This window comes from Echinops telfairi, unplaced genomic scaffold (assembly GCF_000313985.2).
Source record: "Echinops telfairi isolate 266 unplaced genomic scaffold, ASM31398v2 ScPeMD7_15;HRSCAF=58, whole genome shotgun sequence".
NCBI classification, from domain to species: domain Eukaryota; kingdom Metazoa; phylum Chordata; class Mammalia; order Afrosoricida; family Tenrecidae; genus Echinops; species Echinops telfairi.
The window spans coordinates 2,517,387-2,544,906 of NW_022103912.1; the positions used below are offsets into that span (position 1 = coordinate 2,517,387).

A 27,520-nucleotide genomic window follows, 5' to 3' on the forward strand; every position below is an offset into this window, starting at 1 on the left:
TGGAGTCCTGTGCATCCCTAAAAAGCAGTGATGAACACAGGAAACACATTGCTGCATGGGAATACCTGGAGGGAAATTTTTTCTTTGTGCCCTTTGGTGTTTCTTCCTCTTCTGGAATTCTGATCAAAAGCAAGGTATTGTCCTAGAACCCACATAATGCTGAGGTTTCCTGTGGATATTTTGTTCTTCTTTTTCTCTTTCAGATTGTCCCTATAACAGCTTGATTTATCTTCTAGCTCACTACTTTGGCTTTTTATTGATTCAATTTTGCTCTTTTAATATATTACTAATTTTCAAATCTTAGTATTAATCTTCTGTAAGTTTATTTGCCTTTTTGGTATGTTTTCTAATTTTTCATTTATTTTGTGAATTTGTTCTTGCAGAACAAATTGATCTGAATTCTTTAAGATCTTTTATTTTGTTTCCCTTGAGTTCTTCTGTAGCTTTGTCAATATTTTCTAAATTTATTGAAGAAGTCTAAATATCATTTAAAAAATTCCTTATCAAGTAGTCCAAATGCCTTTAATTTCTTAGAAAGGTCTTTCGGCTCTGTTTATTGGTCAATTGCTTGGACTACTCTGTCATGTTTCTTAGTGTGAATTGAAATTGTCTGTTTTCTGGAGATATTGTGGTGCTATATTTGAATTTCTTGATGCTTTTGAGACCTTAGGCACCCCCTGTGTCTTGGTGGGCTTTGTTTGCTATTCAGATAGCGCAGTTGAGGGGTCTTTTGCCTGTTGTTTTGAACTGTCTATTGATGATAAAGTAGCACAGGGAGGTGGCCTTCTCTGAGCTGGCGTGGCTGCAGGAGGTATGCATGTAGTCGGCCTGCAGAGACACAGTTGCTGTCTTCCGTCAAGTGGGACAAGAAAAAGGAGAGAAACAGAGAATGAGAGTGAGAACAAGGGGACAAGCACATGTGTGTGAAAGTGAGAAGTAAAAACTAACAATAGAAAAATAAATAAACGAGAGCAAAAAGGAATTTAAAAATACAAGCAGAGGAAAGTCGTTAAAGTACATCAAGAGAAAAGCTTCAATAACTGAAAAAGGAGGACAAGAAAGAAAAATACAATAAATAAAACTAGGGAGGTGAGAAGAGAAAGGGAAAAGAAAACGGTAAAGACATATCTAAGACATAAGAAAAACGGAAAGGAAAAAAGAAAAGAGAAGCAAGTAAAAAGACCAAAAAACCCCCAAAAACCAAAAATAAAAAAGAGAGAGAAAAAGAAAGGTTAAAAGCTAGCGAAGGGAAAGATTAGGAAAAATAAATAACGGAAAAAATGATTGTGGGGAGAGACCCCAGTATGGGTAGGTACCTCTGCCAGCTAATGAGCTCCTATAGGTGGGAGGGGTTGGAATAGCAATCTTAGACGGAACTCCTGCTAGCCTGTATGCCACCTAGGGGTAGGGAACCTGGTTTAGAAGTTCATGCAGACTTAGATGGTGCCTAAAGCCGGAGGGCTTATCCCCAGACATGTTTTTTAGGTTCAGCGAGCAGCTGAGGGTATTCTGGCTTGTTATGGCAGGAGCTCCCATCTGTCCAGGGGTGGCCAGGGCCCTGGCATTGCATTGTTTTGATGGTGTGATGAAAGGGAGTTTAAGCATCGCCAACATCAAGGTGATCAGGAATGGCTCTGTCATCAGGTGGAACAGGTACATTTTTGGGGGGTAGGGGGTGAAGGTAGAAGCTGGCCATGCATCTGGTCACCAGAAGGGTATAGGGTATAGGAAAGAAGGGAGGATCCCACCTTTTTCATCATCTGCCACTAGAATGCCGGGTCTCTTGTCTGTTTTGAATGCTGCTTGCCTAAGTTCAAAATGACCATACCCTGTTAGGCTAGCCAACAAGTCACCTATCGGTGTCCTCTCTCAGTCCTTTTGTCTGTTCTTTTCCTGCTCTAGGATAATCATCTGTATTGGTTTCGTTTGGTATCCTGCGTGGCATGTAGAGGCTCTGCCTACTTCACCAACTAGCTGGAAGTCCACGAGTTCATTTTGCCATAAGCATCAAATCTTCCCCAGGATGTTGACAACGGCTCATTTCTTAGAAGCAGAATACTAGTCACTTTCCTAAGCATGTCTGCGCAGAGCCACACCTCGAGCTTTTTGGCTAGAGCCAACTATGTTAACTGAGGCTCAACGAAAATAAGTGACCAGCTTAAAGTCACGCAGAACGAAAGTGGCCATGTTCTGATTCGGATTCAAGTCTATCTGCGAAGCACATGTTCTTCCACTGCAACCCATTGCCTGCCCCGCCCAGGCCAGAACTGTGTGAAAGGCTGGGATAACCAGTCCCTCTGACCCTCACACTCTGCAGCCTCCGACGTCTTTTTGATAGTATCTCTGTTGGTGCTGGCAGGCTTCTCTGTGCTATTATCTTGGCAGCAACCTGTCCTCTAGCTTATGTTCCCCTCTGAACAGGGCCAGATTCCATACTCTTAAGACTCCTGACCTCTAGAAGACATTAATCGAATGGGCACTTACAAACATCCCTGCAGGTAACCGTGTCACATTTAGATCGAAACACAGGCTGCCCACTCTGACTACGGAGGGTGGCAGGAAGAAGAGTGCCCCTTTATGCCTGGCCAAACACAGAGGAATGCACAGGATTTTTTCTAATCACGCCCTTACTTCTGCTCGTGCAGAGTCCCGCGCTAACTTTGTGATTTTACCTATTGCCCTGGGAAGGCTATTTCTACAACTACAAGAAGGAGAATTTTTACAGTTCAGAATTTTGTTTATTCTGTGATGCTCATCGAAAAGTCATAAAAAGAACAAAAAATCAAATCATTGTGAATGAGGGGGAGTGCAGATTGGGGACCCAAGACCCATCTGTAGGCAACTGGGCATCCCCTTAGAGAAGGGTCGCAGGGAGGAGACGAGCCAGTCAGGGTGCAGTGTAGCAATGATAAAAATACAACTTCCCTCTAGTTCCTAAATGCTTCCCCTGCCACCCCCACCAACTCTCATGATCCCAATTCTACCTTACAAATCCAGCTAGACCAGAGAATGTACACTGGTACAGATAGGAACTGGAAACACAGGAAATCCAGGACAGATGATCCCTTCAGGACCAGTGGTGAGAATGGTGATACCGGGAGGGTGGAGGGAAGGTGGGGTAGAAAGGGGGAACCGATTACAAGGATCTACATATAACCTCCTCCCTGGGGGATGGACAACAGAAAAGTGGGTGAAGGGAGGCGTCGGACGGTGTAAGATATGACAAAATAATAATAACTTATAAATTATCAAGGGTTCAGGAGGGAGGTGGGAGCGGTGAGGGAGGCGGGGAAATGAGGCACTGATGCCAGGGGCTTAAGTGGAGAGCAAATGTTTTGTGAATGCTGATGGCAATGAATGTACAAATGTGCTTGACACAATGGATGGATGGATGGATTTTGATAAGAGTTGCACGAGCTCCCAATCAAATGATTAAACAAACAAAAAATGGTTGATGTTTACTATAAAATTCAAGGTGCAGTTGAAGTTAAGTTGTCTTTGATTTCTTTCATTGTGCATGTGTCGTTTTGCTGCTTATAATTAAAATGTGTTTTAATTTGTATAATTAACAAGATATTAATATTTTGTGTACTTTACTTAGAGTTTTGTTAATAAAGTAATTAATTTGTATATAAAAAAAGAAAAGTCATAAAGTAGGAGGAAAAAGCTTTCGGGGTGTGGTAGTTACATCATCCGGTGTCACTTTGGAACTTGAGAGGATTAAGAGTGAAGGGGTATAGTCTAGTCTGTCAATCGGGTCAAAGCCAGTGAGGCCTCTTTGTGGACATGGCCTTCTGAGCATTCTGGGAACTCTGGTATTTTCCTCCTTGGAGGTGGAAGACACCTCCTCTCTCTCTTTACTCCCTCCCTGAGAGATGCTCTACTGACAAGCCACCTGGCCCTATGCTGGAAAAGCCACATGGACCTAGCCTGATGCAACCAGGCTTCTGGGGCGGGAGAAGCCACGTAGAGGTAGAGACCTCTGCCAGCGCTGAGGTGCTTGCAATGCCCTTGGATCCACAGCGTTCTAACCCACTGGCCTGTGATCTTTCGGCATTTGGTGTCATTGCATGTGTTTCGTGACTCTGAAGAGGACTTTGTAGATTGGTATTGGACACATGGGCTAACATTGGACTTAAGCATTTGATCTGGACTGGACTGGGCTGTTTTCTCAATATTCAACTGCTCTTGTATGTAAAGCTCTTTCTTATACACATCTGAGTCTATGAATTTGCACCTCTAGTCTACTCAGATGAACACAGGGGGTTCCTGGCTGTCCCAAGGGTGAGTTTTAACCAAGGCAAGAGGAAGGTGCAAAGGAAAGGGATTCTCTACTTGCAGACCAGAGAAGGCTCCCAGACGACTCTTCTTCCTGTTCTTTTCGGGCAAGAATTAAGCTGGATTTATCCTTAAACCATGGGAGTCAGCACAGTGATTTTTTTTTTAAGACCTGCTCTCAGCTTGCCCCCTCTTCCCCAGGAGTCCTGGTGGTTAGTTGTGAAGCACTTGAGTGCTCTCTCAGGCTGGGTTCTCCGGAGAAGCAACAGCAGTGAGGAGTAATACTGGTGCCGTGAGCAAGGGTTTGGGATCACCTGTCTCAGTCAGAGAGAGATCTGATTTATTCGAGGAACTCTTAAATTTGTTTCTGCAAGCACAAAACAGAAGGAAATAGTGGGGTTTGATACTTTCAAAGTGCTTCAAAAATCCAATGAAAATCAAGCCAGTTTGAGGTGTCAATGGGATTAGGTATCAGGCAACAGAAGACCCAAAACAAACAATTATATGGATGCAAACGAGGAGTGTTGGAGTGGACACCCAAAGCCCATCTGTAGACAATTGGACATTCCCTCGCAGAAGGGTCACAAGGAAGGGATGAGTCAGTCAGGGTACATTATAGCACTAATAAAAAAAGCACACAACATTCCTTTAGTTCTTTGATGCTTCCTCCCCACCACTATCATGACCCTAGTTCTGCCTTACAAAACCGGCTAGACCAGAGCGTGTATACTGGTACAGATAAGAGTTCTCGACACCCAGAGTCCAGGAGTGACAAACCCTTCAAAAACAGTAATGGGAGTAGTGATACCAGGAGGGTAGGAGGAAGGATGGGGAGAAACAGGGAACCAATTCCAATCTTTGACATATAATACCCCTAGGGGGATGAACAACAAAAATGTGGGTGAAGGGAGACAGCGGATAGTGTGAGATATGGACATAAGAATAATTTATAACTTATCAAGGGTTCATGAGGCTGGGAAGGTGGGGGAGGGAGGGGAAAGAGAAAAGCTGATACTAAAGTCTAAAGTATACTAAAGGCTCAAGTAGAAAGAAAATGTTTTGAAAACAATGATGGCAACATATGTACAAATGTGCTTGATCCAATTGATGTATGGATTGTTATCAAAGCTGTAAGAGCCTCCAATAAAATGATTTCTATATAAACAAAAGAAAACAAAACATTCCCAGATAAATAAAAAATTCTGAAAAAAAAATCACGCCAGTTATATACCATAAGCTATGTGACAGAAATAGGTTCCACAATGATCCCAAGAAGGGAACAATTGATATGTACATTTCCCCAGTGGTTACCAGACCACTGTTCCCTGAGGCCTCTTGCTCCATTGTTTATCTAAATAGGGGATGTTTCCTTCCCTGGTGTGACCACATACTATATATAATATGGTATTTACATAACGTTCAAATCACATGCCATCCTACTTCTTGAACTTTAATCAATACATACCTGTGTATCTCACTAGTGATAGTTCGAGTTGATATCAAGTAGACATTCCGGCTGAAGGTAGAGGTGGAACCCAGTCTATCAATCAGGTTGTAGCCCAATGACACCTCCTTGGGGGTCTAGCCTTTTGTGTGAGAAGGACCCAGAGTACAGCTGGATGCTCTTGCTCCTTCACCTTCTGCTGGATTTGGATCCTGCGTCTGGTTTGTCAATCTCCTGTTGCTTGCCAATACTAGCATCTGTTAGCAGGCTGCCAGCCTCTGATTCATTTGGCCAACCTCTGATTTACTTATCTATCCATCCACCAGCCTACAGCCCTCTGGCTTCATCCTCCTCCTTCCTGTTTATCGCCTTCTGAAGCTACAAGAGTCAGGAGGAGCCTCTGTCTGGCTTACCGATGGCCTATCGATTTGAACTGAACTGGACTTACCTACCTGAACAACGGTGCGAGTCATTTCTTGACATAAATCTTTCTAGATACATACAAGAGCCACTGGTTTCACTCCTCTAGGACCCCAATCGAAGACAACATTCAAGATCACACTCAGTGCTATCGGGTTAATTCCAACTCAGAGTGACCCTCGCCAGCAAAGCACTGCTCTGTGGGTTTCTGAGACAGTAAATCTTTAGAAGAGAGCAGAAAGCCCCATCTCCTTCCCACAGAGCAATCGCTGTTTTCTATCTGTTGACCTTGTGATCAGTAGCCCCATGAGTAACCCACAAAATGCCACCAAACCAAAGCCAAACTCACCGCCGTTCCTGGCAACCCTATAGCACCAGGTAGAACTGCCCGTGTGGGTTTCCAAGATGGTAACACTTTAAGGTGGCAGAAAGGTTCATCTTTCCCCCACAGAGGGGCCGATGCCTTTGATCTGCTAACTTCCAGGATCCAGATATAGAAATATTCATTTCCAGAAAATGGTTCACCCTGTTGTGGATGTTGACAAGTTCAAAACCTCTGACTCAAGTGTCAGGCTGGATGCTTCTTTTGCTCACATTGTAGGGGCTGAGGAACGCAGTCATCAGGTGGCTAGTTCATGTCCCAGCACTGGAAGTTAGAGGATGACGACTAGAATGTAGGACTAGACACGCCATACCCCGAAGGAAAATGATTGGCTTTCAACTGATTGGTTTTGCAATTGATTGGCCGCTCACATCAAAATACAAAATGAAAGATGATAACACAATAGTATGTCATGTAAGAGCAATCAGTCTATTGTTTACCAAACTACTGAATCACAGCCTAGGTAAGTTGACACAACTTTTAGCACTAGAGCTGCTAAGTGAAAGGTTGGCAGTTTGAACTCACTAGGTCAGTGTTTCTTAACCTTCCTAATGCCACGACCCTTTAATACAGTTCCTCATGTTGTGGTTGACCTCCCCCAACCATAAAATTATTTTTGTTGCTACTCCCTAACTGTAATTTTGCTATTGTTATGAACTAGGCGACCCTTGTGAAAGGGTCGTTTGACCCCAAAGGGGTCGCGACCCACAGGTTGAGAACTGCTGCACTAGGTGTTCTATGATAGACAGATGTGGCAGTCTGCTTGGGGACCCTATGGGGCAGTTCTTCCTTGTCCTACAGGGTCACTATGAATCGAAATCAACTCCATGGGTTTTAGTTTGTTTGATTTTTGGATGGTGTCAAGGATTTTATTTTACTTGGGTCCAAAATCAACATCTGTGCTAGTCTAGGTGCTTAAAGGAACAAATCCACAGAAACTCATGTAAAAGAGAGAGTTTTATATACAGGCTAAGTGTGCATCAAGAAAACATCCCAACCCAGTGCTGCCCAAGCCCACAAGTCCAACATTAAACCATATGCCCGACACCAATCCACAAAGTCCTCCTCCATCTCACAAAACAGACACAATGATGCCAACTGCAGGAGGAAAGCTCAGTCAGTGAATGTGTAAGCATCTCAGCGCTGGCAGGGGTCTCCACATGGGTGCTCCAGCACCCAGGGCTGCATTGGGGTAGGTCCATGTGGCTTCTCCTCAGGGATGTCTTGCAGGAAGTGAGCCTTGCCAGCTAAAGCAGGGAACTGGCTAAGGCAGCTGCACCCTGGTCCGACCATTAGAAAGCAAGAGACCCGAGAACTCGAAAGGCGAGGCTCACCGAACCATTTATCTCTTGGACCTTCAATTAACCCCACATGTGTTTATCGGTCAGGTTGGTACAATAAACTAACTCATCATCATATAGCTGATTTGGGCTCAAAATGACCCTATGCATAACAGAAAAAAACATGGCGTGGTCCTGCAAACGTCATCACAAATGTTCCTATATTTGAGCCAATTGTTGCAGCCATTGTGTCAATCCATTCTCCTCTTTTTCACTTACCCTACATTGCAATTGGTAAATCTGCTGTATAAGACCTCTCTAAAGTTACCAACTATGATGTCCTTCTGCAGGGACAGGTGTCTCGGAGAAGCCAGGTGTGATCATGCAAATACACAAAGGAAGAAACATTGTAGTGCTTCTTCTTCCAGCGCTGCCCCTTCTGATGATTTCTCTTGGCTCACCCTCAACTCTAAATACCTGTAATTTAATTTTAAGTGCCTCAATCACCTGGCTGCTTACAACACCCCCTCACACGTTCCCAGCCTGGCTTGAATGACCCTCTGGGCCTTCTCTTTTCCTCCCATGCTATCTTCACCAAAGGATCTTCTGCTCAGCCACTTTCTGATGAAGAACCGGATGCTGAGAGGTGACGTCACTCACCTGCGCCTGTGTACAATTAGATGATGGCTCAGCCGAGTAGCCATTCTATGATCCCACCTCTGCTTCCTAATCCTGTCCAAATGCATCCCTGCAAGACTGGTTTCTAGACCTCTCGGGTTTAGAACCCCTTTGGTGTCAGGAGATGGCCCTTAGGCAACCATCCCACCCTTGCATGCAACCAGGCTCCACATGTGGTGGAGCACTTCCAAGGGGTGGAGCAGCACTGTAGGGCGTACGTTGGAAGTTCCAGTTCCGAAGTTTAGAAAAGACCTCCAGGCTGCTAGCTAGATGCCCTTCGAGAGGTACTGTTAGGCACTTTCCATACTTTATAACCCTTAATATTCGGTTTCCATCCAGTTTCCAGACCAGGAACTCCAAGGAGGTAAGATCTAGCACCACTGCGTCACCTGCAAGCAAGCCACGCACACCTTGACCCAGGAGCATCTCGTAGTCCTCTATAAAGAAGAATTTGTCTGCCGAGAAGCTGTTTAGGACAGCTCCCACCTCGTTTTCTTATTTTTTTTTAAACATATTTCACATATCATACAATTCAATAATCCACTCATATTGAAAATAGTAGTGTGGTCATCACCATAATTAATTTTGGGGAATTTTCTTCTTTTTTGTACTTATTGTTCTTAGCTTCCCATCTCCTCTCCTGCCTTGCCCCTAGCAAATGGTTAATCCAGGTACTCTCTACCTAGATTCTCCGATCCTGGATTTCATACGCAGAGAAACACACTAAACTAAAAATGAGAACAAGTCAACCAAACGAAAGCCCACAACAATGACAAACACTTCAGAAAAACAACAGAGAGAAACTTCAACAGGAAATATTAAAAACTGAAACAAAATACACAGTGGATAAACAGGAGATTGGATGACAAGATCTCACCCTTGAACTCCGTCTGCCGTCATCCACTCTCTGGTGCATTGCGTGCCAGTAGCAAGGCCGTTCACATAACTAGTCCTTGGTCGGAGGGAATTCGCCAGAGACTTAATCCCCGTGAAGACCCTGCAAATGGGCTTCGTGCTTTCACAGTCATCCGTAGCCCTCCGCATATCCAGGTGCTCAGAATTTAAGCTCTGATACTACTCCCTCCTCCGTATTTGAATTTTATTTTTAAAAATCATTGGAACACACACACACACACACACACACACACACACACACACACACAAAAGATCTAGCACCTAATAGATGTCAGTAGGATTCACAAATAAATCTGACCGTAAAGCCAGATCTAAGATAAGGGGTCACACAGAGATGCTGTGAGATCCTCAGCCTCTAAACTTTGTTTGTCTCCCTTCTGCCTGAGCTCTGGAGCAAACCCCTGACCCCCCTCACTACCCACCAATTCTTTTGTTCCCAAGTGACACCCTAGCTACACATGAACTCTGGTAGGAGCCATAGTCCTGAGGCTGTTGGTCATTACCCAAACATCACGACTTTCCTGAGAACTGGTACCTCCAAGCTAGGGTGAGGGCAGAGGGCATAGCATATACCTGGATGAGCCTCAGCGTCACTTGAGGGGCTTAACAAGTACAGCTAGTCTGGGTCGCCCTCCAGCTTTGGAGATGAGCCTGCATTTCCAACCATCCCCCCACAGCTATCTAGTTGCACACGTTGGCGACTTTTCTTAATTCCCAGTGGAGATGCAAAGCCAGGGTCAGCCGGTCAGCCTGGCCTGACTCCTAGTTTTGGATTTACTCACATCACGTTTAAGCCTCAACGTCTTCATTTGGACGACAACAAAAGAAACCACTGACATGCCATCCACTTCAAGAGCGACCCTTTATAGAATGTCCAAGGATGTTTATCTTTATGGAGCGCTAGCCTTCCCTTTCTTGTGTAGAGCAGCTGGTGGGTTGGCACTGCTGACCCGATGATCAAGTTGGTATACAATGTGAACACAGTCGAGAGGATCAGAGGGAAAGCTTTCTTGTAACTCTCTAAGGCACATGCTCAGTCTTCAAAATTTATGGTTAGCGAGCAGACACAGAGCCTGAACCACAGCCAAGGGTGTGTGCATCTTTGCCTCTCATCAGCTAGAAACAGGTCAGACGACTGGGCTGTAATTCTCTTGCCTGCACCCTCCCCAGCGTCACTCCAAGGATGGAGGATTTCCTCATGGACTAGTTCTTGATTCAGATACTGCTCTGGCCAAGGGTTGGCTAGAAAGCCGAGGGGGCAGAAAGAGCGTAGGCACAAGGACAATAACTGATGGAAAGGTTTATCGGGCACTGGGGTGAAGGTGAGGGGAATTGGGGAGAGCCAATTATGAATGTGGGGGGAGGGGGGAGCATTAGAATGGATAGGCAAATCTTTTAAAAAGCAATTTAGCTATGAAGTGTGTGATATGTGAATATTATATCAAGAAAACTACACACACACAAAGGAAGAAGCCAAACTTGACCTATAGTTCCTCTGGGTGAAGGAGGACGAGTTTTTCCTTAGGGGGCATTGAGTTAATGGGGGCAGAATAATTTGGAAAAGGCTATCAATAGTGGTTGTACAACATGAAGAGTAAAATCAATGGCACTGAATTATGCAGAAGTTGTTGAATCGGAGAATGTTCTGCTGTGTATATTTTTGCCACAATTAAAAAAAACTGCGTGCGTAACAATGAGTACAAGGAAGAAGAAAATGTTACAGAACTGATTGTGGTAATGATTGCACAACACTTCTTGAGATGACTAAACTATTGAATGATATATGTGGAGGAAGTGCCAATAAGTTAAAACTAAGAAAGTTGGTGGGACAAAGTTGCTGATACACACGGCGGGAACTCTCTCTGTGCCAAGCATGTCACGGTACCACAGTACCTGCTCACCTACACCCTTTGTCTGAGTGTGCTAGGCCCAACCCAGGAGTCTGATCTAGTTGGACAAGAGCAGCGCCTCCAACTCCATTTAAGGTTATGTTGACTTAGATTTGCTCCTGGAGCAAGTCGTGAGCAAAAGAGATATTCAAGTATGGGTTCAGGGCAGTGGCTGTGGCTCCCGATGGCCTTCTGTGCGTCCCCCGGTTTAGTGATGGTGGCCACCTGGATGGTGTGGAGCCAGGTGGGAGAAAAACAATACTGTGTGCCCCACTCCATCATACACTCTCAACCATATGCCAAAAATCCCAAACCACACCAGCCGTTATGGAGTCGATTTTCAACCACGGAGGTCCCTTGTGTTTCGGAGTTTAACTGTAGCCCGTGAGGGTCTTGGTGGCTGTGGTCTTTCTTTTCTTTTTTCAAAAATCATTTTATTAGGGGCTCATACAACTCTTATCACAATCCATACACACGTCAATTGTGTAAAGCGCATTTGTACATTCATTGCCCTCATCATTCTAAAAACATTTCCTCTCCACTTAAGCCCCCGGCATTAGGTCCTCATTTTTCCCCTCCCTCCCCGCTCCCCACTCCCTCATGAGCCCTTGATAATTTATAAATTGTTATTTGGTCATATCTTGCCCTGTCTGATGTCTCCCTTCACCCACTTTTCGGTTGTCTGTCCCCCAGGGAGGAGGTCACACACAGTTCCTTGTAATCGGTTCCCTCTTTCCTACCCACTCTCCCTCTACCCTCCCTGTTCTGCCACTCACACCACTGATCCTGTAGGGCTCATCCGCCCTGGATTCCTTCTGAAGTGGATCATGAGCCCATTCTTCTCTTCCGGTGGCATACACTAACATCACCGCTTCTCAGCTAGGTTGTACGTCTCGGTTTGAGTCCTCGACCTACTTTGTTGGAGCAATCGCCCTGGCTATATGTACGTTTCTGAGTCTGGCTCTCCAGGGCAGGCTAGGCCAGAACTGCAGGTCTCATTAGTCTTAAAAGCCGTGGATGCAGTCAGATAATTCAAGCAAATGCCTTTTACCAATCACTCCCCACTGGTGGCTCAGTGCAGAACCTGTTGCGGAGCATTGATTCCACTTCACAGGACAGAGTAGAACTGCCCCACAGGGTTTCCATGGCAGCGATCTTTCTGGAATGGACTGCCACATCCTTTTCCCATGGCGTCGTTGATGGGGTTCACACTGCCTAACCTTTGGTTAGGAGCTGGATGCTTACCTCCTACAACCTCAAATTCTACACTTCAACTAAACTGTAGAGTTTTTCTACTCCCCAGTTGTTGTTTTTTAAACCGTTTTATTGGCATTTCAGCCACATCTCATATAATAGTTCAATCATATCGAGAAGATTTGAACAATCTACCAAATTCAATTTGAGAACATTTTCTTCTTCCTTGGACTCATTATTTGTGTAATCTGTTTTCCATTTTAGCGAAAAGATACACAACAAAACATCCTTCACTTCAACAATTTCAAAGTACAATTCAGTGCCATTGATTAGACTCTGCATTGAACCACCATTGACAGCCCTCTCCAAATCGTTCCACCACCATTCACATACACGCACTGCCCCTAAGCAACCACTCCTCCTCCTGGCCTAGTTCCTTTATGTGACCGAGAAGAGGCAGGGTATACAGTTGCTCTGCCTGCTCTCCAGGTTTCTCCTCCTGTAGCACTTGGCTTTGCCTCCACGTCCCCTGGGGCTTACAGGGAAGTTTACATTCACTGCTGGCTTTTACCAGCCCTGTGATCTTGGGCAAGTCACCCTAACTCTCAGTTCCATCATTGTTCTGGGTGAGGGTGAACTATGTTGACGATGAGGTAGAAGACAAGATGGCCTCTCCCTCATCTCTCTCCGGCCTCCTATCTGGAAATAAAAAAACCATTCTCTCTCCTGTATTAGGGCTTTAATGGCAACACCTGCTACTTCGGTCCTTGTTGATAGTCCACTCTTCCTGTTCATATTTCAGCCTACATCTCCTAGGGGCAAGCTCAGCACCTCTTGGCAGCCTTTTTCCTTTGCTACCCTCCCCAACCCCTTTATGCCTGCAGAGCACACGCTTTCTCACTCACCTCTGTCCTCCTAAACGCCACGGCCAAGCTTCCTCGGGAAACTTGGGGTTTGCCACGTCAGACCAAACTCTGATCCTGGATAAGGCCTCTGCCCTACTCATCTGCTCTGGGACCAGGGACTAGCTGGACCTCGGACAAACTTGCTCCATCCTCCCCTCCTCGGTAGCCAGGAGTGTCCTAACAGGGGCCAAAGTCCCTGCAGACTAGAATCTCAGCCAGTCTATCTCGTCTTCTTCGGTGCAGCTGGAATAAGGAGAATGAGAGGCAATCCTTTCCGTCCTCATAAGAGGTGAACTCACTCCGGCCTGTGGACAGGTAGGACAGCCTGCCTCAGTCAGGTGAGTAGAAAACAAAACAAACCCGCAGCCATGGAGTCTGTTTTGGCTCATGGCATCCCCAGGTGCGCACAGAACGGCTCCACCGGGTTTTCATGGTTGTGACCTTTTGCAAATAAATGGTGAGGACCTGCCCCTGCTGCATCTCAAGACGGACCTCTCCTCCCAACCGTCTGGCTGGTCACACGGTGCTCAATGATTTGTGCCACGCAGGGCCTCCTCGGGGGAGCAGAGTGGAGGGTACGCTGAAGCACTGTCAGATGACATCTTTAGACACAGAAAGTACGAGGCTGAAACAAGAGAGTCAATGATTTAAGAACCCAGAGCACCAAAAATGTGGAGTAGCAAATTCACTTTTAATGGACCTACAAATACAGTTAGTAACCATTTTTTGCTCTTCATCTGGGAAAGCCTTATCTTGGACGGCTCGAGGAACTGGGTTAAGTGGTTACCGTCACTACGTAACTTCAACCGCAATATGAAAAAGAACAAGGCATCTGATGGGATCAAAGGCTTGGCTGGCATCCGCCTCCAGTCCCTTTTTACATTCCATACTTTTCCTTGAGCTCTTCTACCTTGTCTACGTAAGCCTTCATGGCATCCTCCTTGGACGTCCCTGTAAGGAAGCGACAGGGTTATTTGTCATGAAGGCAGGGCGGTGGGAAAGCAGGGCAGCCTCGGGCGACCTCTTTGAGAACCTGCAAGGATTTGACTCAGTACCACGGAGCTTGCCCGGAATAAACGTGCCGCCAAACACTGAGCTCCTTAATTCCAAGCACAGCTGGCTGAGGGGCCTGCGTGTCATGCGCAGCTGTGTGGGAGTGGCCAGCTTGGGCCCCAGGAGAAGGGTAGTGCAGACAGGCAGCAACATTTCATGAGAGCCATGCTGCCCTCGCTGGTCCCGGTGACTCACACTTGGCTGTGGCCTAGCGAGTGTTTCTGTGCGGGGCTCTCATCAGCAGTACTAGTGACAGTGCACTCCCTCAGCTCCCCGGAGAAAAGTTTTGAGAATTTTGAAACACAAAACAGCTGATTCTTCCAGGGGAACGAGGCAAATCTGTATCTTCTTGCTGCAGCACAAAGGGGACTGTTGACATGTAAAGACAGACACACCGGGACTCTGAAGTCTACGAGGAGATACCGTGGGAACCGGAGCTTGCGGTACAGTCGGGGGCAGCACAGGGGGGCCCGAGGATGGTGTGCAAGTGTCCACTCGATTCTTCCCCTTTCTGAATTCGAGGGCTCCTCACTTGTAGGAGGACAGAAGGCTTATTCAGAGACTTGCGCGGGAGAACACAAAAGCTGGCGCTCTGCTGCCAATTGCGGGTCTTGCTACCATAGGGGGCACATGATTACACAGAAGCCAGGCTCCTGTTGGCCGCAGTTTCCTAGCACACAATGGTCCTCATTCACACCACGCCGTAGCCTGTGCCAGCAGCTTGCCATGCAGTAGCACCCTTCTTCTCTCGTGTGCGCTGTGGTAGCAGGGCACCGGAGAGGATTCTGTGGTTACAGGGTCACTGCCTGGCCATGTGGGGGAGGAAACCATCTCTATGCTGAGCACGTCCAAAGCCCACGCCGACCACACTGCCTCCCGGCTTGTTGTTCAGTCGCCTGGTCCCTGACCCTGGCTCTCCGGCCGCTACCACTGCCCAGGGAGGGTGCTTTTACAGACGGCATTCACAGCAGAGGGAAACTGGGTGGCCCAGTTTGTTCCCATTCCGGGCACAACTCAATCTGGTTTCTCGCCACACACTCTGCATTGTATCGTGGAGACTCTTTCACGACAGGGTTTCACAGGCAAGGGAAATGATCAAAATCGAAGATTACCTTTCAGCTCATTCCAGGCATCCCACTTGGCCTTGCCTTTGAAGTCCAACATTCCAGGTCGTTCTTAAAATGAGGAAAGAAAGGAAATTAGACACGTTTCAAATTCTAACAGAGAACTTTATCAACTTGTCTTGAAAGACACCTTTTTTCCCCCAGCTTGGTGATGAAGGCTTGTATTTTAATTTTATAGATGGAGAAACTGAGGACCAGAAACCAGAAACATTCAGGAAGATGTTCCCAAGGCCACAGATCCAGGTCAGTAAGTGTGGAGCTGGGATTCAAGTACACCTCTCCTTGAAGACAGCTTTTTTTAAAAAAGAAAACTTTATTACAAAAAAAAAAAAAATCAAAGACATAAAAGAGAATAATGAACCTCATCTATCCGTCAAGCAGCTTCAAAGATTATGAACTCTTGAGTGGTCTTGCTGAGCTATCACCCCACCCGTTTCTCCTTGACTCTTTAAAAAATACACCAAATATGCTCTCACTTCCCCTCAAAATCTGGCTACTAAAATCTGCAGTTGATTCATTAATATCAGGATACAATCTGGCTGAGATCCATATCTGTCCCTTAACCCATCCGTCTAGAGTCGTAATCCCTATCCTGATTCTTATAAACCAGAGCTTTGCTTTGCTGTTTCTTCAGCTTAAAAGCGAGCCGGGGTGTGCGGGGCAGGTGGCTTCCCACTAGCTTCGGCGTCTCCACCCCCTTGCTGTGGCCTAGAGGGCCTCAGCCCTGTCTCACTCGGAGGGGAGCCGTTGTGGAGACCGCGATGCCTGTGTTTGACTCAATCAGTGAGGGCGTGGTTGGGGCTCCTGGCTTGGCAGCTCAGAGCAGGTCTCAAGATTTGGAAGGTGCGGGCATTGAGAGGCGAGCACTGCCTTTCAAAGGTGGGCTCTGGGGAAAGGGCACGTGACTTGCAAGTGATTCTCTCTGACTTGGAGCCCTTGAAAACCAGGCTGAGGGGAGGAGCCTGGGTGACCATGGAGTGGCTGATTCCCTGGGACCTCCTCTGGGTCTCTGCTGAGGGCAGGAGGGCAGGGCTGCTAGAATCATGGCAGGGTCTAGTTCACTGTCAGGAGGGGGAAAAGAGCTAAAATTATACCTATTCCTCTAGGGCAGTGGTTCTCAACCTTCCTAATGCTGTGACCCTTTAATACAGTTCCTCATGTTGTGGTGGCCGCCCCCACCCAACCATAAAATTATTTTCATTGCTACTTCCTAACTGTAATTTTGCTACTGTTGCGAATCAGGCGACCCCTGTGAAAGGGTCATTCGACCCCCTAAAGGGGTCGCAACCCACAGGTTGAGAACTGCTGCTCTAGAGCATGTCATGGGGTTGAGCTGGTTGGTCCTTTACAGTGGGTTTTTAAGCGAACAGAGCCAGTTGTTTCAAGTCGATTCCAAGTCATGGTGCCCTCCATGTGTGTGCCGAGCAGAGCTGTGCTCCCAGGGTCTCATGCCTGCCCCTGTGGAAGGAGACACCAGGCTATTCTTCCCAGACAGCTTCAGGCAGGCAGGCCAACCTTTCAGTTATTCATGCCACCGAGGGAGCCTCTTAAGAAACCCAGATGTACAAAGACCCGAATTAGGAGGAAAGCTGGACAGATTATAAGGCAGTCCTTGTGGTATAAGGTAAATAATTCCAAAATGTCTCCTTTTAAAACGGTCATTATTTTTAAACCAGGTATTACATTCATGGGGTTCAAAACCTAACGCTGCAAAAAATAAGATGGTAAACTTTTCTGCCCACCTGGTTGGTTTCCCCAGGTTCCTGCCTGTTCGTGTCCTTGCTCTGCTGTCGGTCTGGTTCTGATGGGTTTGTGGGACTTATAACCAAAGGCATCACTTCTTTAAATCTTAGGAGGGGCCTCCAAAATGACTGTGTAAATATGGAGCTGAAAGATACGGGAGTGTTTATCATCCCTCTGTGCTAGCATCCTACGCCGACACACCTGTTACCGTTGGGTCACATGGACGTACTTGGGAAACTACACTCATGACTTTCCTGCTGACATATTACAACGCTAGGCTGAGCACAACACCGACGTAGCAATCGAAGTGGTTTTCACGTGCCAGGATCCCCAAGTCTAAGAAGAATCCCGTCTCCTGGATCCTTTTAGGGAAGCCCTGCCAGACACACATGGAAGCAACTGTACTTGAGAGTCGTCACCAGAATCCTAGTGCAGCACTTTCCAACAACCTCGTCTGGACCCACAGGGATGCTCACATCTGCTTGTCTTTTGTGGCTACTGAGCACCGGAAGCAGAGCTGAGGGCTCAACCTTTGGCGTTTGTTTCATTTAAACTACTTTTAGTATAAATCTCAGTGGTCACATGGGGTTTGGGACGATGGTAAACGACAGTGCGGCCCTTGGAAACATACCTCCCTAATCAGGTATAGATTCCCAAATCAGTCTACTTAGGCTCCAGCAAGATTAAGTAGCCGCAGCGTGGCCAGAGGCCAGGCTTTGTGAACAATCCTGTTTGGAGGAGAAGCATCCCAGCCCCTCTGTCATCATGACCTAGTGCCGCTTTCAGAGCTACAAGCGGATGGCTCCAACCAACTAAGACTCACTCTTTAGAAGTTTAAGAGGCTACATGTCCAAAGTCACATGTCTGCTCTAGGGGCGGGCTTTCTCTGTTAGCTCTTGAGGTGAGACCTTGTCATCAATCTTCCCCTGGTTTGGGGAGGTGCCCAGCACAGGGACTCCAGGTCTAAGGATGTGCTCTGTGCCTGGTTCGTATTTCTCAGTAGCAGACGGTTCCTCTCTTTGCTTACTTCTCTCTCCTTTTAGCTCTTGAAGATAAAGGGTTGCACGCTCGCTGAAGACAAAGTGGGTGCATAGGCAAACATGGTGAAGAAAGCTGATGGTGCCCGGCTATGAAAAGATATAGCATCTGGGGTCTTAAAGGCTTGTAGTTAAACAAGCGGCCATCTAGCTGAGAAGCAACAAAGTCTACGTGGAAGAAGCACACCAGCCTGTGTGATCATGAGGTGTCCATGGGATCAGGTTATCAGGCATCAAAGACCCAGAACAAAATAATCATATCATTGTGAAAGAGGGGGAGTGCAGAGTGGAGCCCAAAGTCCATCTGTAGACAACTGGACATCCCCTTACAGAAGGGTCACAAGAGACGAGCCAGTCAGGATGTAGTATAGCATCAACGAAACACACAACACTTCTCTAGTTCTTTAATGCTTCCTCCCTGCCACTATCATGACCTGAGTTCTACCTTACAAATCCGGCTAGACCGGAGCATGTACACTGGTACCGATAAGAGCTCTTGACACATGGGACCCAGGGCAGGTAACGCCACAGGTATGGTGATGGGAGTAGTGACATCATGAGGGCAGGGGGAAGGTGAGGGGAGAAACGGAACCGATTGCAATGATCGACATATACGCGCCACACACACACACACACACACACACACACACACACACACACACACACACACACGGGATGAACAACAAATGCGGGAGAAGGGAGACAGTGACCGGTGCAAGATATGAAAATGATAATTTATGATTTGTGAAGGGTTCACAAGGGCGGGAGGGAGGGACAAACGAGGAGCTGATACCAAGGGCTCAAGTAGAAAGAAAGCATTTTGAAGATGATGATGGCAACACATGTACAAATGTGTTTGATACAATTAATGTATGGATTGTTCTAAGACAGGGGTCCTCAAACTTTTTAAACAGGGGGCCAGTTCACTGTCCCTCAGACCCGTTGGAGGGCCGGACTAGAGTTACAAAAAAAAAACTATGAACAAATTCCTATGCACATTGCACATAATCTTATTTTGAAGTAAAAAAACAAAACGGGGCAAACACACCCGGCGGGCCGATCAATAACCTCGGCGGGCCGCAGTTTGAGGACCCCTGTTCTAAGAGATGTTAAGAGGCCCCATTAAGATGACTCATTAAAAATAAATCAATAAATTTGTGAAAATAGGAAAAGAAAAAAAAAAGATAAAGTGTTTCAGGTAATAGAGTTCCCAAAGACTATTGCACACCCTCCTTTGATGCGTAGAAATCTGGGTCTTAAGAACAGGTGAGCAGCCAGCTGCGGTCCAATGATTGGGCTCTCCCTGAAGAATGAGGCTGAAGACTGAAGAAAATCAAAAGACACAAGGAAACATTTAGCCCAATGGACGAAGAAGCCGTGCCAACACCCGCTGCGTCCATGGCTCTGAGACCAGAATAAGCAATGGTGCCTGGCCACCTCTGCCAACAGTTCTGAAAAGGATCACTTTAGAAGGCCTTGCATGGAGTAAGGAATAAACATGGACGAAAACCAAAATCCATGAAAGTGCCCAGGCTCACAACCAGGGCCTTTAGTTCCTCTTCAGGTCTGGAAATAAACGAGTGTAATCAAGGATTTAAGATAAAAATAGCGGCATGTACCAAAAGACAAAGTACAGAGAGTTAAGAAAGAAGGTGGCATGGAAACAGGAAACATAGGAAGAAAACGGGATAAGTGAGGGTGCATTGAGGAGATTGCAATGGATCAGGTAAAACAAAATTTGTATGAATTGCTGAATATAAAACTAACGCTGCAAACTTTCACTTAATTCACAAATTTAAAGTTAAAAAAAAAAAAGTATTACACGCTACACCCTAGTAAAACTCGTGGACCTGATCAGGCCTGTAATAGGATGAAGGGTGTGTACATCACCTAATTCTCTTACAAATGATTGACTTATCAAAGCCAAGAATCATGACAGAATTAAATTGACACACCTTACTCATCAGTCTACCCCTCGTCAACTTGACACCTGTACAAATTTCCCAAGTCACACATAGCCCCTAAATAAAGGCAATTATAAAATCAAACCTGTACCTAACGATACAAACAACAGCTGAGTAACTGATAAAAAACACTACCTTGTTTACACTTTGTATTTTATAAGTGAAAATAAAAAACAGAAATATTTCATGCAAAGAAGAAATACTCGTAACAATTACAATCCTCATTTTTGTAACTATCAAGGTGGTCATAGCTAATATTTCGAACTACCTTCTTCTACTTCTCATTCTGTATTCTCATTGCATTCTGTAAACAGTAGTTGCGTGAGAGCTGGGTTGCTGTACTTTTCTACTTTAATAATATGGTTGTACAAAGAGGTGTTCTAAAAAAACTACTGAATTCCATACATACTCTTTCATATATACGATCAATCTGAGTTCCCCTTGGGAATCAGGATCAATCACAGCAGCCAATAAGGGCATGCCCTTGTTTGCCTGTTGATCCCGAGGTATGAGCTGCATAAAGCGGCCAGGTTCTGCCCATGGGAATGCTCTCTCTTCACTGTCCCTCAGGAAGGCCCCAGAGAGGTGCTCCAGTGCTGCTGATGCCCACTTTCAAGTGGTGCCTGCATACTGTACAGAATCATCTGTACACCAAGCACGAGGTTCCTCTTCCCCAGTCAACTGATTACAGAGAATTTCCCATAAGGCCACAGGTACAGACTGGAAGATAATATAACAGAAGTGGAGATCACGGCCATTTGGGCCACTTCCTCATGCAATTTACTCGTGCCTTCAAGTCTGATCTTGTCTCTACCGCTTCCAAATACTGTTGTGCATGCCTAACTTTATGACTCTTATGGGGCAGACAACCACCCTGGTATGATGGGCAGCTCAGGCTGCGTGGTGACTTGCTGGCTCACGGTTCGGCATTTGGTCTCTATTAAGATGTAGTAACAAGCTGCTTCTCAAAAGGCGAGGAGTTATCCGTATAGGATAGGCAGAACCTATCTAAGGGTCTATGATTCACCAACAGAGGCCAGCCAAAGGCTCCAAATATCAGCTCTCTGTCACCGACACTTTCAATGCCAATGATCAGCCAGAGCATACGGCCCAAGTGGCAGTGCAGTTTGCACGGTGGCCTGCACCTGTTGCCGAACCTTCTCTTTTTCTGGGCCCCAATCAGTGTTCTCCTCCCTTGGAGAAGATGAGTTTATGCACACAGTGTTAAACTCACCTTTGCTACAAGATCGTTCTTAACTAAGGCCTCTCTGTGGATGTCAGCACTTGATCTGGCATTGCTTGGACTACTTAGCTCTGGGCACCAGCTCCGGCTTCTAGCTGGCCAGCAGCCAACCCACCACCTCAGCCTCCACCGAGCTGCAGGGCAATGCTTGCCGTCCCCCTGAAGGGTTTGGGGGGATTCCAAGTCTGCCGTAAGTCAACTCAGATCCTGAAGGGACAGTGTTTTTGCTGTTGTCTCGGTTACACTCCAGTTTCAGGGAACAGAATGAAAACTGCCCAAGGCAGTGAAGACAGTACCATGGCCTCAAAGTCTGGATCAAGATTTTTTGATAGGCAATAAATAGGGGACATACTATTGTCAGCAAAACCATTCTGTCCTGCCCCATGACGCCAGCTGTTTCTCTGCTCCCGATCTAGGCAAGGCAGGCGGCTGCCAAGTGCTCCAATGTTTCCCCTGCTCACATAGCAGGCATACAGCACATTCATCAATGCAACTACTGAGCTGAGAGCCTGCAGTGATCTCTTCAAAACTAAGGCTTCTGTTTCTTCCCCTCTAAGTTTCTGATAGCCAGTTAAGTTCTTCCACAACCAGAATTTGAGTTCTGCTCCCTGAGCCATGGAGAAATGAAGAATAGTGCTGGGTCTGGATAGGGCTTCAGGTGGTTTAGGTACTGAGGTATCCACAGATTACAGGTTTCAGCGCCCAAGTCTACTGATCCATTTGGCAAGAGTTTGCTTTGATGAGCAACTAACCCCAGCATACCTGTGTTTATGTCGCCCACAGTAGCTTGTTTGAAACGACTGTAGATGAACAGCATTTCATCATCTGCTGGTTTGGTCTTGAGGTGCTTAACGTCTTCAGCAGCTTTGTCAAACTCGGCCTACATGGGACAGAAAGGAGAGGGATGGGGGCCTTTTAGGGGGGTCGTTGGGCGAGGAGTCCTACTAAGGGTGAGGTCAGAAAGGTGGAACTCCATTCTATCCTCCACCCACTGCACAGGGCAGAGCAAGATTTGGCACAAGGAGGGGGGAACACATCATTCACTCAATCCAATGGGGTCCTCCACCCCTTGGGGCCTTCACTAGACTGGTCATCAGTGGAGGAGGCAAGCTGGGGCTTTACCCTAAGCGGGTGTGCATTCAGCGGGAAAGTCCCTGTGGTCAACAGCAGCGCCCCCACAGGGAATGCCTATGGTCTGTGGCTGAGGGTGGCACAGGGAGTTCCAAACGGAGCGGGCAGGGCATGCATGCAGCGGTGTCAGTGGCTGGGACCCGCTGGTCCCCTCCTCCAATCCCGGGTGTCAGGTGATGACCTCTGTCCCTGTGACCGGACTGGAAAGAAATGGGAGGTACCAGAGGTCACCCCACATGGTGAGAGCAAATCTGAAGGGTCGCCAACTCACGAGCCGAGAACTAGCGCTTCCTGAAGGCAGGGCAATGAGTCGCCCCTGGGCCTGACCTCCAAGCGCACGGCCACAGCGCGCCCTCCCCAGGGGGGTCTATTTTCCCAGGCGGCGGATCCAGTCCCTGACTCCTTCGATCATGCAAGGATCAATGCCCAACTTTCTTTCCAGGACCCTTGCCTCCAAGCCCTATGGAGAACTTTCCAGCAATGGAGGGGTGGGTAACAGGGTTGGGGGCGCAAACAGGAAGTTTGCCCCGCCAGGCTCGGCGGAGAGGGAGAGGGCTGGGCACGGGTCCAGAGGATCGTGCCCGCAGACGATCCCACAGGAACCTCCCACGCCACCGCGCCCCCCCAGATTCGTGGGGCGCCCGTGGTACCTGAGACATGACGGCGGGTGGCAACGGTTCGAGAGAGCTGGCGAGGAATCGACGGGCGAGAGCCTCTTCGAGAGCCGACTGGCGGAGCAGGTTTCGGCGCTCCGGCAAAGCCCTCGCCCACTCGGCTCGGGCGAGCGTCCGGCAGCCAATCAGGAGCTCTCTCTCAGCCGGGGGCGTGGCCGGCCGAGCGGCCGGTTCCGCCCTGCTCGGGCCCACGTGGGCCGGCCTGCGCATGCGCGGGAGGAGCGGAAGCGGACGCCGGGAGCCGGTAGGGACCGCGGAAGTACTGCGCCGACTGGAAAGGCGTAGTTGGCGGGAAGCCCGGGGTCCAGTCTGAAACGGCAATGGTGGGGCGCGGGGGCCGGAGGCCAGGGGCGCCAATCGGGGTCAAGTGAAGGCGATAGAGCCCGAAGAGTAGATGATTTAAAGTTTGTCTCATTGAGTCTCGTGCCCGCTTAAGTGGGCCGGAAGTGGCACTTTTGACCAGTAAGTAACCCTTGAGGCTAGGAGTCCTGAGGGCGCCGAGACTGAGGGTTTGGGCTGCGAACCACCATGTCGGCGTTTCAGACCTACCAGTCGCTCCGCCGGAGTAAGAGATGCAGTCTTGAAACCCAGTATAGGGTTGGCCATGCGTGGGAATCGATCCTGCGATATTGGGATGAGGTTTAGGGCTTACGAGTAGGTCGCGCCCCTATGGGCGGCATGTGGGATCACTGGAGAATTTTGAACAGAGAATTATGACCGAGAGAGGAAGGCCGCCTGTCGTGCAAAGGTTTAAATTTTTTTTAAATATACAAAGGCTGATGTGCACAGGAAACGGCACAGATAGAAGAATTTGAGAGGATTTCTAACAGACTAAAAATTCAGGCTGTAATTATAAAGGAGCTGAGTGAAGGCTGGAAAATTCTCTGGCGATCACTTAAAGTCAATCATGCCTCCCAAATTCCTTGTCTGTGACCGGAGGACTAGACTACACTTCCCTCTACCCTCTGTGTTCTATAACTGACGATGATGAGGAAGAAAAGGCAGGTGAATGTTCCCTATCTAAATGTAGATCAGGCTTTAGGAAATGGTGAGGGGAGGGGAGGAGAAGTAGAAATAAAAGAATAGAGACCAAATCTGTCTTCAGGCTGTGAATAATTTAGTTGGAGAAGTGGAACAGGGAAGTTGTATTAGCATTAGAACCCGCTTAACTTCTGGAGAGGAGTGATCAGGATCAGGCTGATTCCCATCAGACATAACCTCCCTGCACCCTTCAGCCTCTTTACCAATTCGGACACCAACTGCCCCTCCCTCCTTTATTTTGGGGGTTGATCATCTGTTGAAACCCACCATAAAACAGGTAAATGGTTTATTATAGAAGCAACGGCGCCATTTGGTATTCCGATCAGGAAGCACATTGGCAGGACAGCCCTCAGTTCCTCTTGGCCCCCTCAAGTCTTATTCTGCTGTTGGACCCCTTCTGGGTCTTTCTCTGTCTTTAGTGTTCTAGCCCTTAACCCTGTGACAGTGCTTTTAGGAGACCTCTTACCCCATCTCTCTGCTGCTTCTCTTCCTTTCTACTGAACTTCCTGCTGCTTTCTGCCGGTTGGCTGCATATACACCCACATTTCTGGCCAACGTCAAGGCATATCTTTCCCTTCAGGGCTTTGAACTGAAGAATCCCCTCTTGGTAGGCCACAGATGCTTCATTTGCATAGCATATTGAACAGTCAGTGTAAGGTGTATGCCTACGGCCAGACAGCATCAAAACAAGTTCTTTACAGTTGACCTAGGAAATACAACAATTCCTGCTGGGCAGAAAACTAGAGCAAAGCGTGGCCGAGAGAAATCTCTCGAGGAAGCAAGGCAAAAGGCCACACGAAAGAGGAAGCATAGCATTGGTATTGAATATGGTGAAGCTTATTTGAAATGTAAGAAACACAGGCTCTCCCAAATGATAGCTTGGGTCTCTTTTCTCATAAATTTAGGCAAAGCCTAGGCTAGTTTTTGTTTTTTCATTTGGAACTTTTACAGCTTCCTAAGTGGGCACTCGAGGAGCCTTGGTGGCATAATGGTTACACATTGGGCTGATAACAGAAGGTCAGCAGTTCAAAACCAGCAGCCAATCTTCAGAAGAAAGACAAGGTTTCCTACTCCTGGAAAAAGTTATAGACTCAGAAACCCACAGGGGCAGTCGACTCAATGGTGGTAAATTTGGGTTATTTTGGGAATAGACACTCAGATTATTGCCTGTATGGATCTGATTTCTAGGCAAGTGTATCTCCCATCAAGTTTTAATGAGGTTCTTGTATCTACTTAGACATTTGAAAAGACATCTCCCGCCAAAACAACAGCAATAAAACTCCCTGCCATTGAATCAATCCTAACTTATGGTGACCCTAATCTTCGAAGCTTTAAATCTTTGAGGGAGCAGTATAGCATCCTTTCTCCTACAGGGCCACTGGGGTGGGGGTGGGGTTAAAACGGCACACATTGCTGTTAGCAGGTGAACATGTACCCCACAGTCCACCAGGGCTCCTTAAAAACACCCACTGATCCAGAGTTTATCAAGTAGCCTTGGTGAATTCTGGTCTGGAGCTTGGTGCCATTGACAAACCTGGTACATTCTTGTTTCCAGAAAATGGATTCAGCAGTTGTAATAATGTGATTTCTCTTTTCACTGAGTTAAGGTTATAGAAAGCAATTGTGAAAAACATAGAAATTAAAAAAAAGAACATAGACATTGTTTGAAACTAATTTGGCAGTCATCACTCCCAAGTGGCCTTGATTTTTTTTTTTGGGGGGGGGGCGGTGGTGGTGGTGGTGGTTGGTGTTTGGGATACACTTCATTTTTTTAAAAAAAACCAAACATTCTTTATATAAAGGTTTTATGCTACCGTGTGTCTACAGTAGTAAGAATTTTGGTTGTCAGAACAGACGCCATATGATTTTAGCAAAGGGAGAAGGAAGCTGACTTTTTGGCTGCAAGGCCCAGTCTAGGCTAAAATGTTAAATAGCTGTAGGCACGATCTTTGCCTTGATCTCACTTTCCTTCTCTCCACATGTAGAAATACTGCTGTAAGTCCTGCATTTCGCATCTCTACTTTAGAGAACTGCATGGCAGTCAGCCTTTAATGCAAAGAGAGTAACAAGCATGTATGTGGGATATCATTTTTTAGAAGTAAACTTTAGCTTCTATGTGGGGGTCAATAAACTACAAGCATTTGTTACTCTTTGTACTGGAAAGGATAATTACTCTTTACAGTCTTTAGAAAGTGCGTGATCGTCAGCACTTTCTGTGTTTTCATTAGCAATAATGCATATTGCTAGTATTTCTATTTTATTTAAAATAATAAATTAATATTAAATGTTAATATGAATCAGTTATTAATTCAAATAATGTAATGCCTGAGCCATCCTCCCCATTTCAGCCAGGGAGGATAAGGGGTCACTGTTACAGGTCATGCTCCGTGACCACATGCCTAGCACTTCTTACATAATCAGGACATGGTGTTGAATGAATGAGGGAACTGTTTGTCTCTCTATGAAGATCTGCGTGGAACCCCAGTGAATTTGTTAGAACTGAATAAGAGCCAAGGGGCTTGAGTTAAGTAGCTGAGCTTTGGTGCAGGGACCATGTAATCACTTGGAATCACTCATCCATTGCAAGCCACCTGGGTGAGGTGAGGAACTTGACCAGCCAACGTGAAGGCTCAGTCGCCTGCCAGTCGATTGGAAGGCCCTTGTCATTGTCTCAGATCACCCTCACACCCTTGGAATACCAGTTTTGACGACTCACAAGAGCCTCACTTGCTGGGTCTCAGCTGAAAAGACAGACAAGGCAAATAAACAGATGTGGAAGTACTTGCTGCCCAGTGGGTGTGAATAGTCAGTTAACAGTACCCTTCCAAATCTGTACTGTTAAAGATAGTCTAAACTCCAAACATATACAATAGTTACAACAGAGCTTAACTACAAGGTCAAGGGTAGAGCATTCACAAAAGACTGCTTTGTTCCGTATTATTTTTCAGTTCTTGAATGGGAGGCTGGTGTCAGGGCTGCAGAAAGGGAGCGAGGGAGGAGACTAGTTCATTTTTTTTTTCTTCTCTTTTTATTTATTTATTTTTTCTTTTTTAACATTTTATTAGGGGCTCATACAACTGTTATCCCAATCCATACACACATCAATTGTGTAAAGCGCATTTGTA

The 27,520-nt window shown here is 46.7% G+C and overlaps 2 protein-coding genes across 3 annotated transcripts in view; one reads left to right on the forward strand and one right to left on the reverse strand.

Moving 5' to 3' along the window:
• Positions 1-14,057: 14,057 nt before the first annotated feature.
• Positions 14,058-23,437, reverse strand: DBI (diazepam binding inhibitor, acyl-CoA binding protein). The gene is made up of 4 exons (XM_004711884.2): positions 23,331-23,437; positions 22,312-22,429; positions 15,551-15,613; positions 14,058-14,336 (listed from the first exon to the last, which is right to left on the reverse strand). Exons 1-4 carry the CDS (start codon positions 23,337-23,339, stop codon positions 14,263-14,265), a joined length of 264 nt encoding a protein of 87 aa, XP_004711941.1. The 5' UTR covers positions 23,340-23,437; the 3' UTR covers positions 14,058-14,262.
• Positions 23,438-23,719: 282 nt separating this feature from the next.
• Positions 23,720-27,520, forward strand: part of CUNH2orf76 (chromosome unknown C2orf76 homolog) — a 51,740-nt gene continuing 47,939 nt past the window's right edge. For both annotated transcript variants that reach the window (XM_045287424.1, XM_004711885.2), the window contains exon 1: positions 23,720-23,816. The gene's annotated coding sequence lies outside the window, so the exon portion shown is untranslated. The remainder of the gene's footprint in view (positions 23,817-27,520) is intronic.

Bases quoted from the DNA above. Each gene is read 5' to 3' on its own strand.
- DBI (XM_004711884.2), bottom strand. The intron at 15,614-22,311 runs GTATGCTGGGGT...CCTCATTTTAAG, and splicing joins TGTGGGCGACATAAACACAG to AACGACCTGGAATGTTGGAC. The intron at 14,337-15,550 runs GTAATCTTCGAT...GCTTCCTTACAG, and splicing joins TGCCTGGAATGAGCTGAAAG to GGACGTCCAAGGAGGATGCC.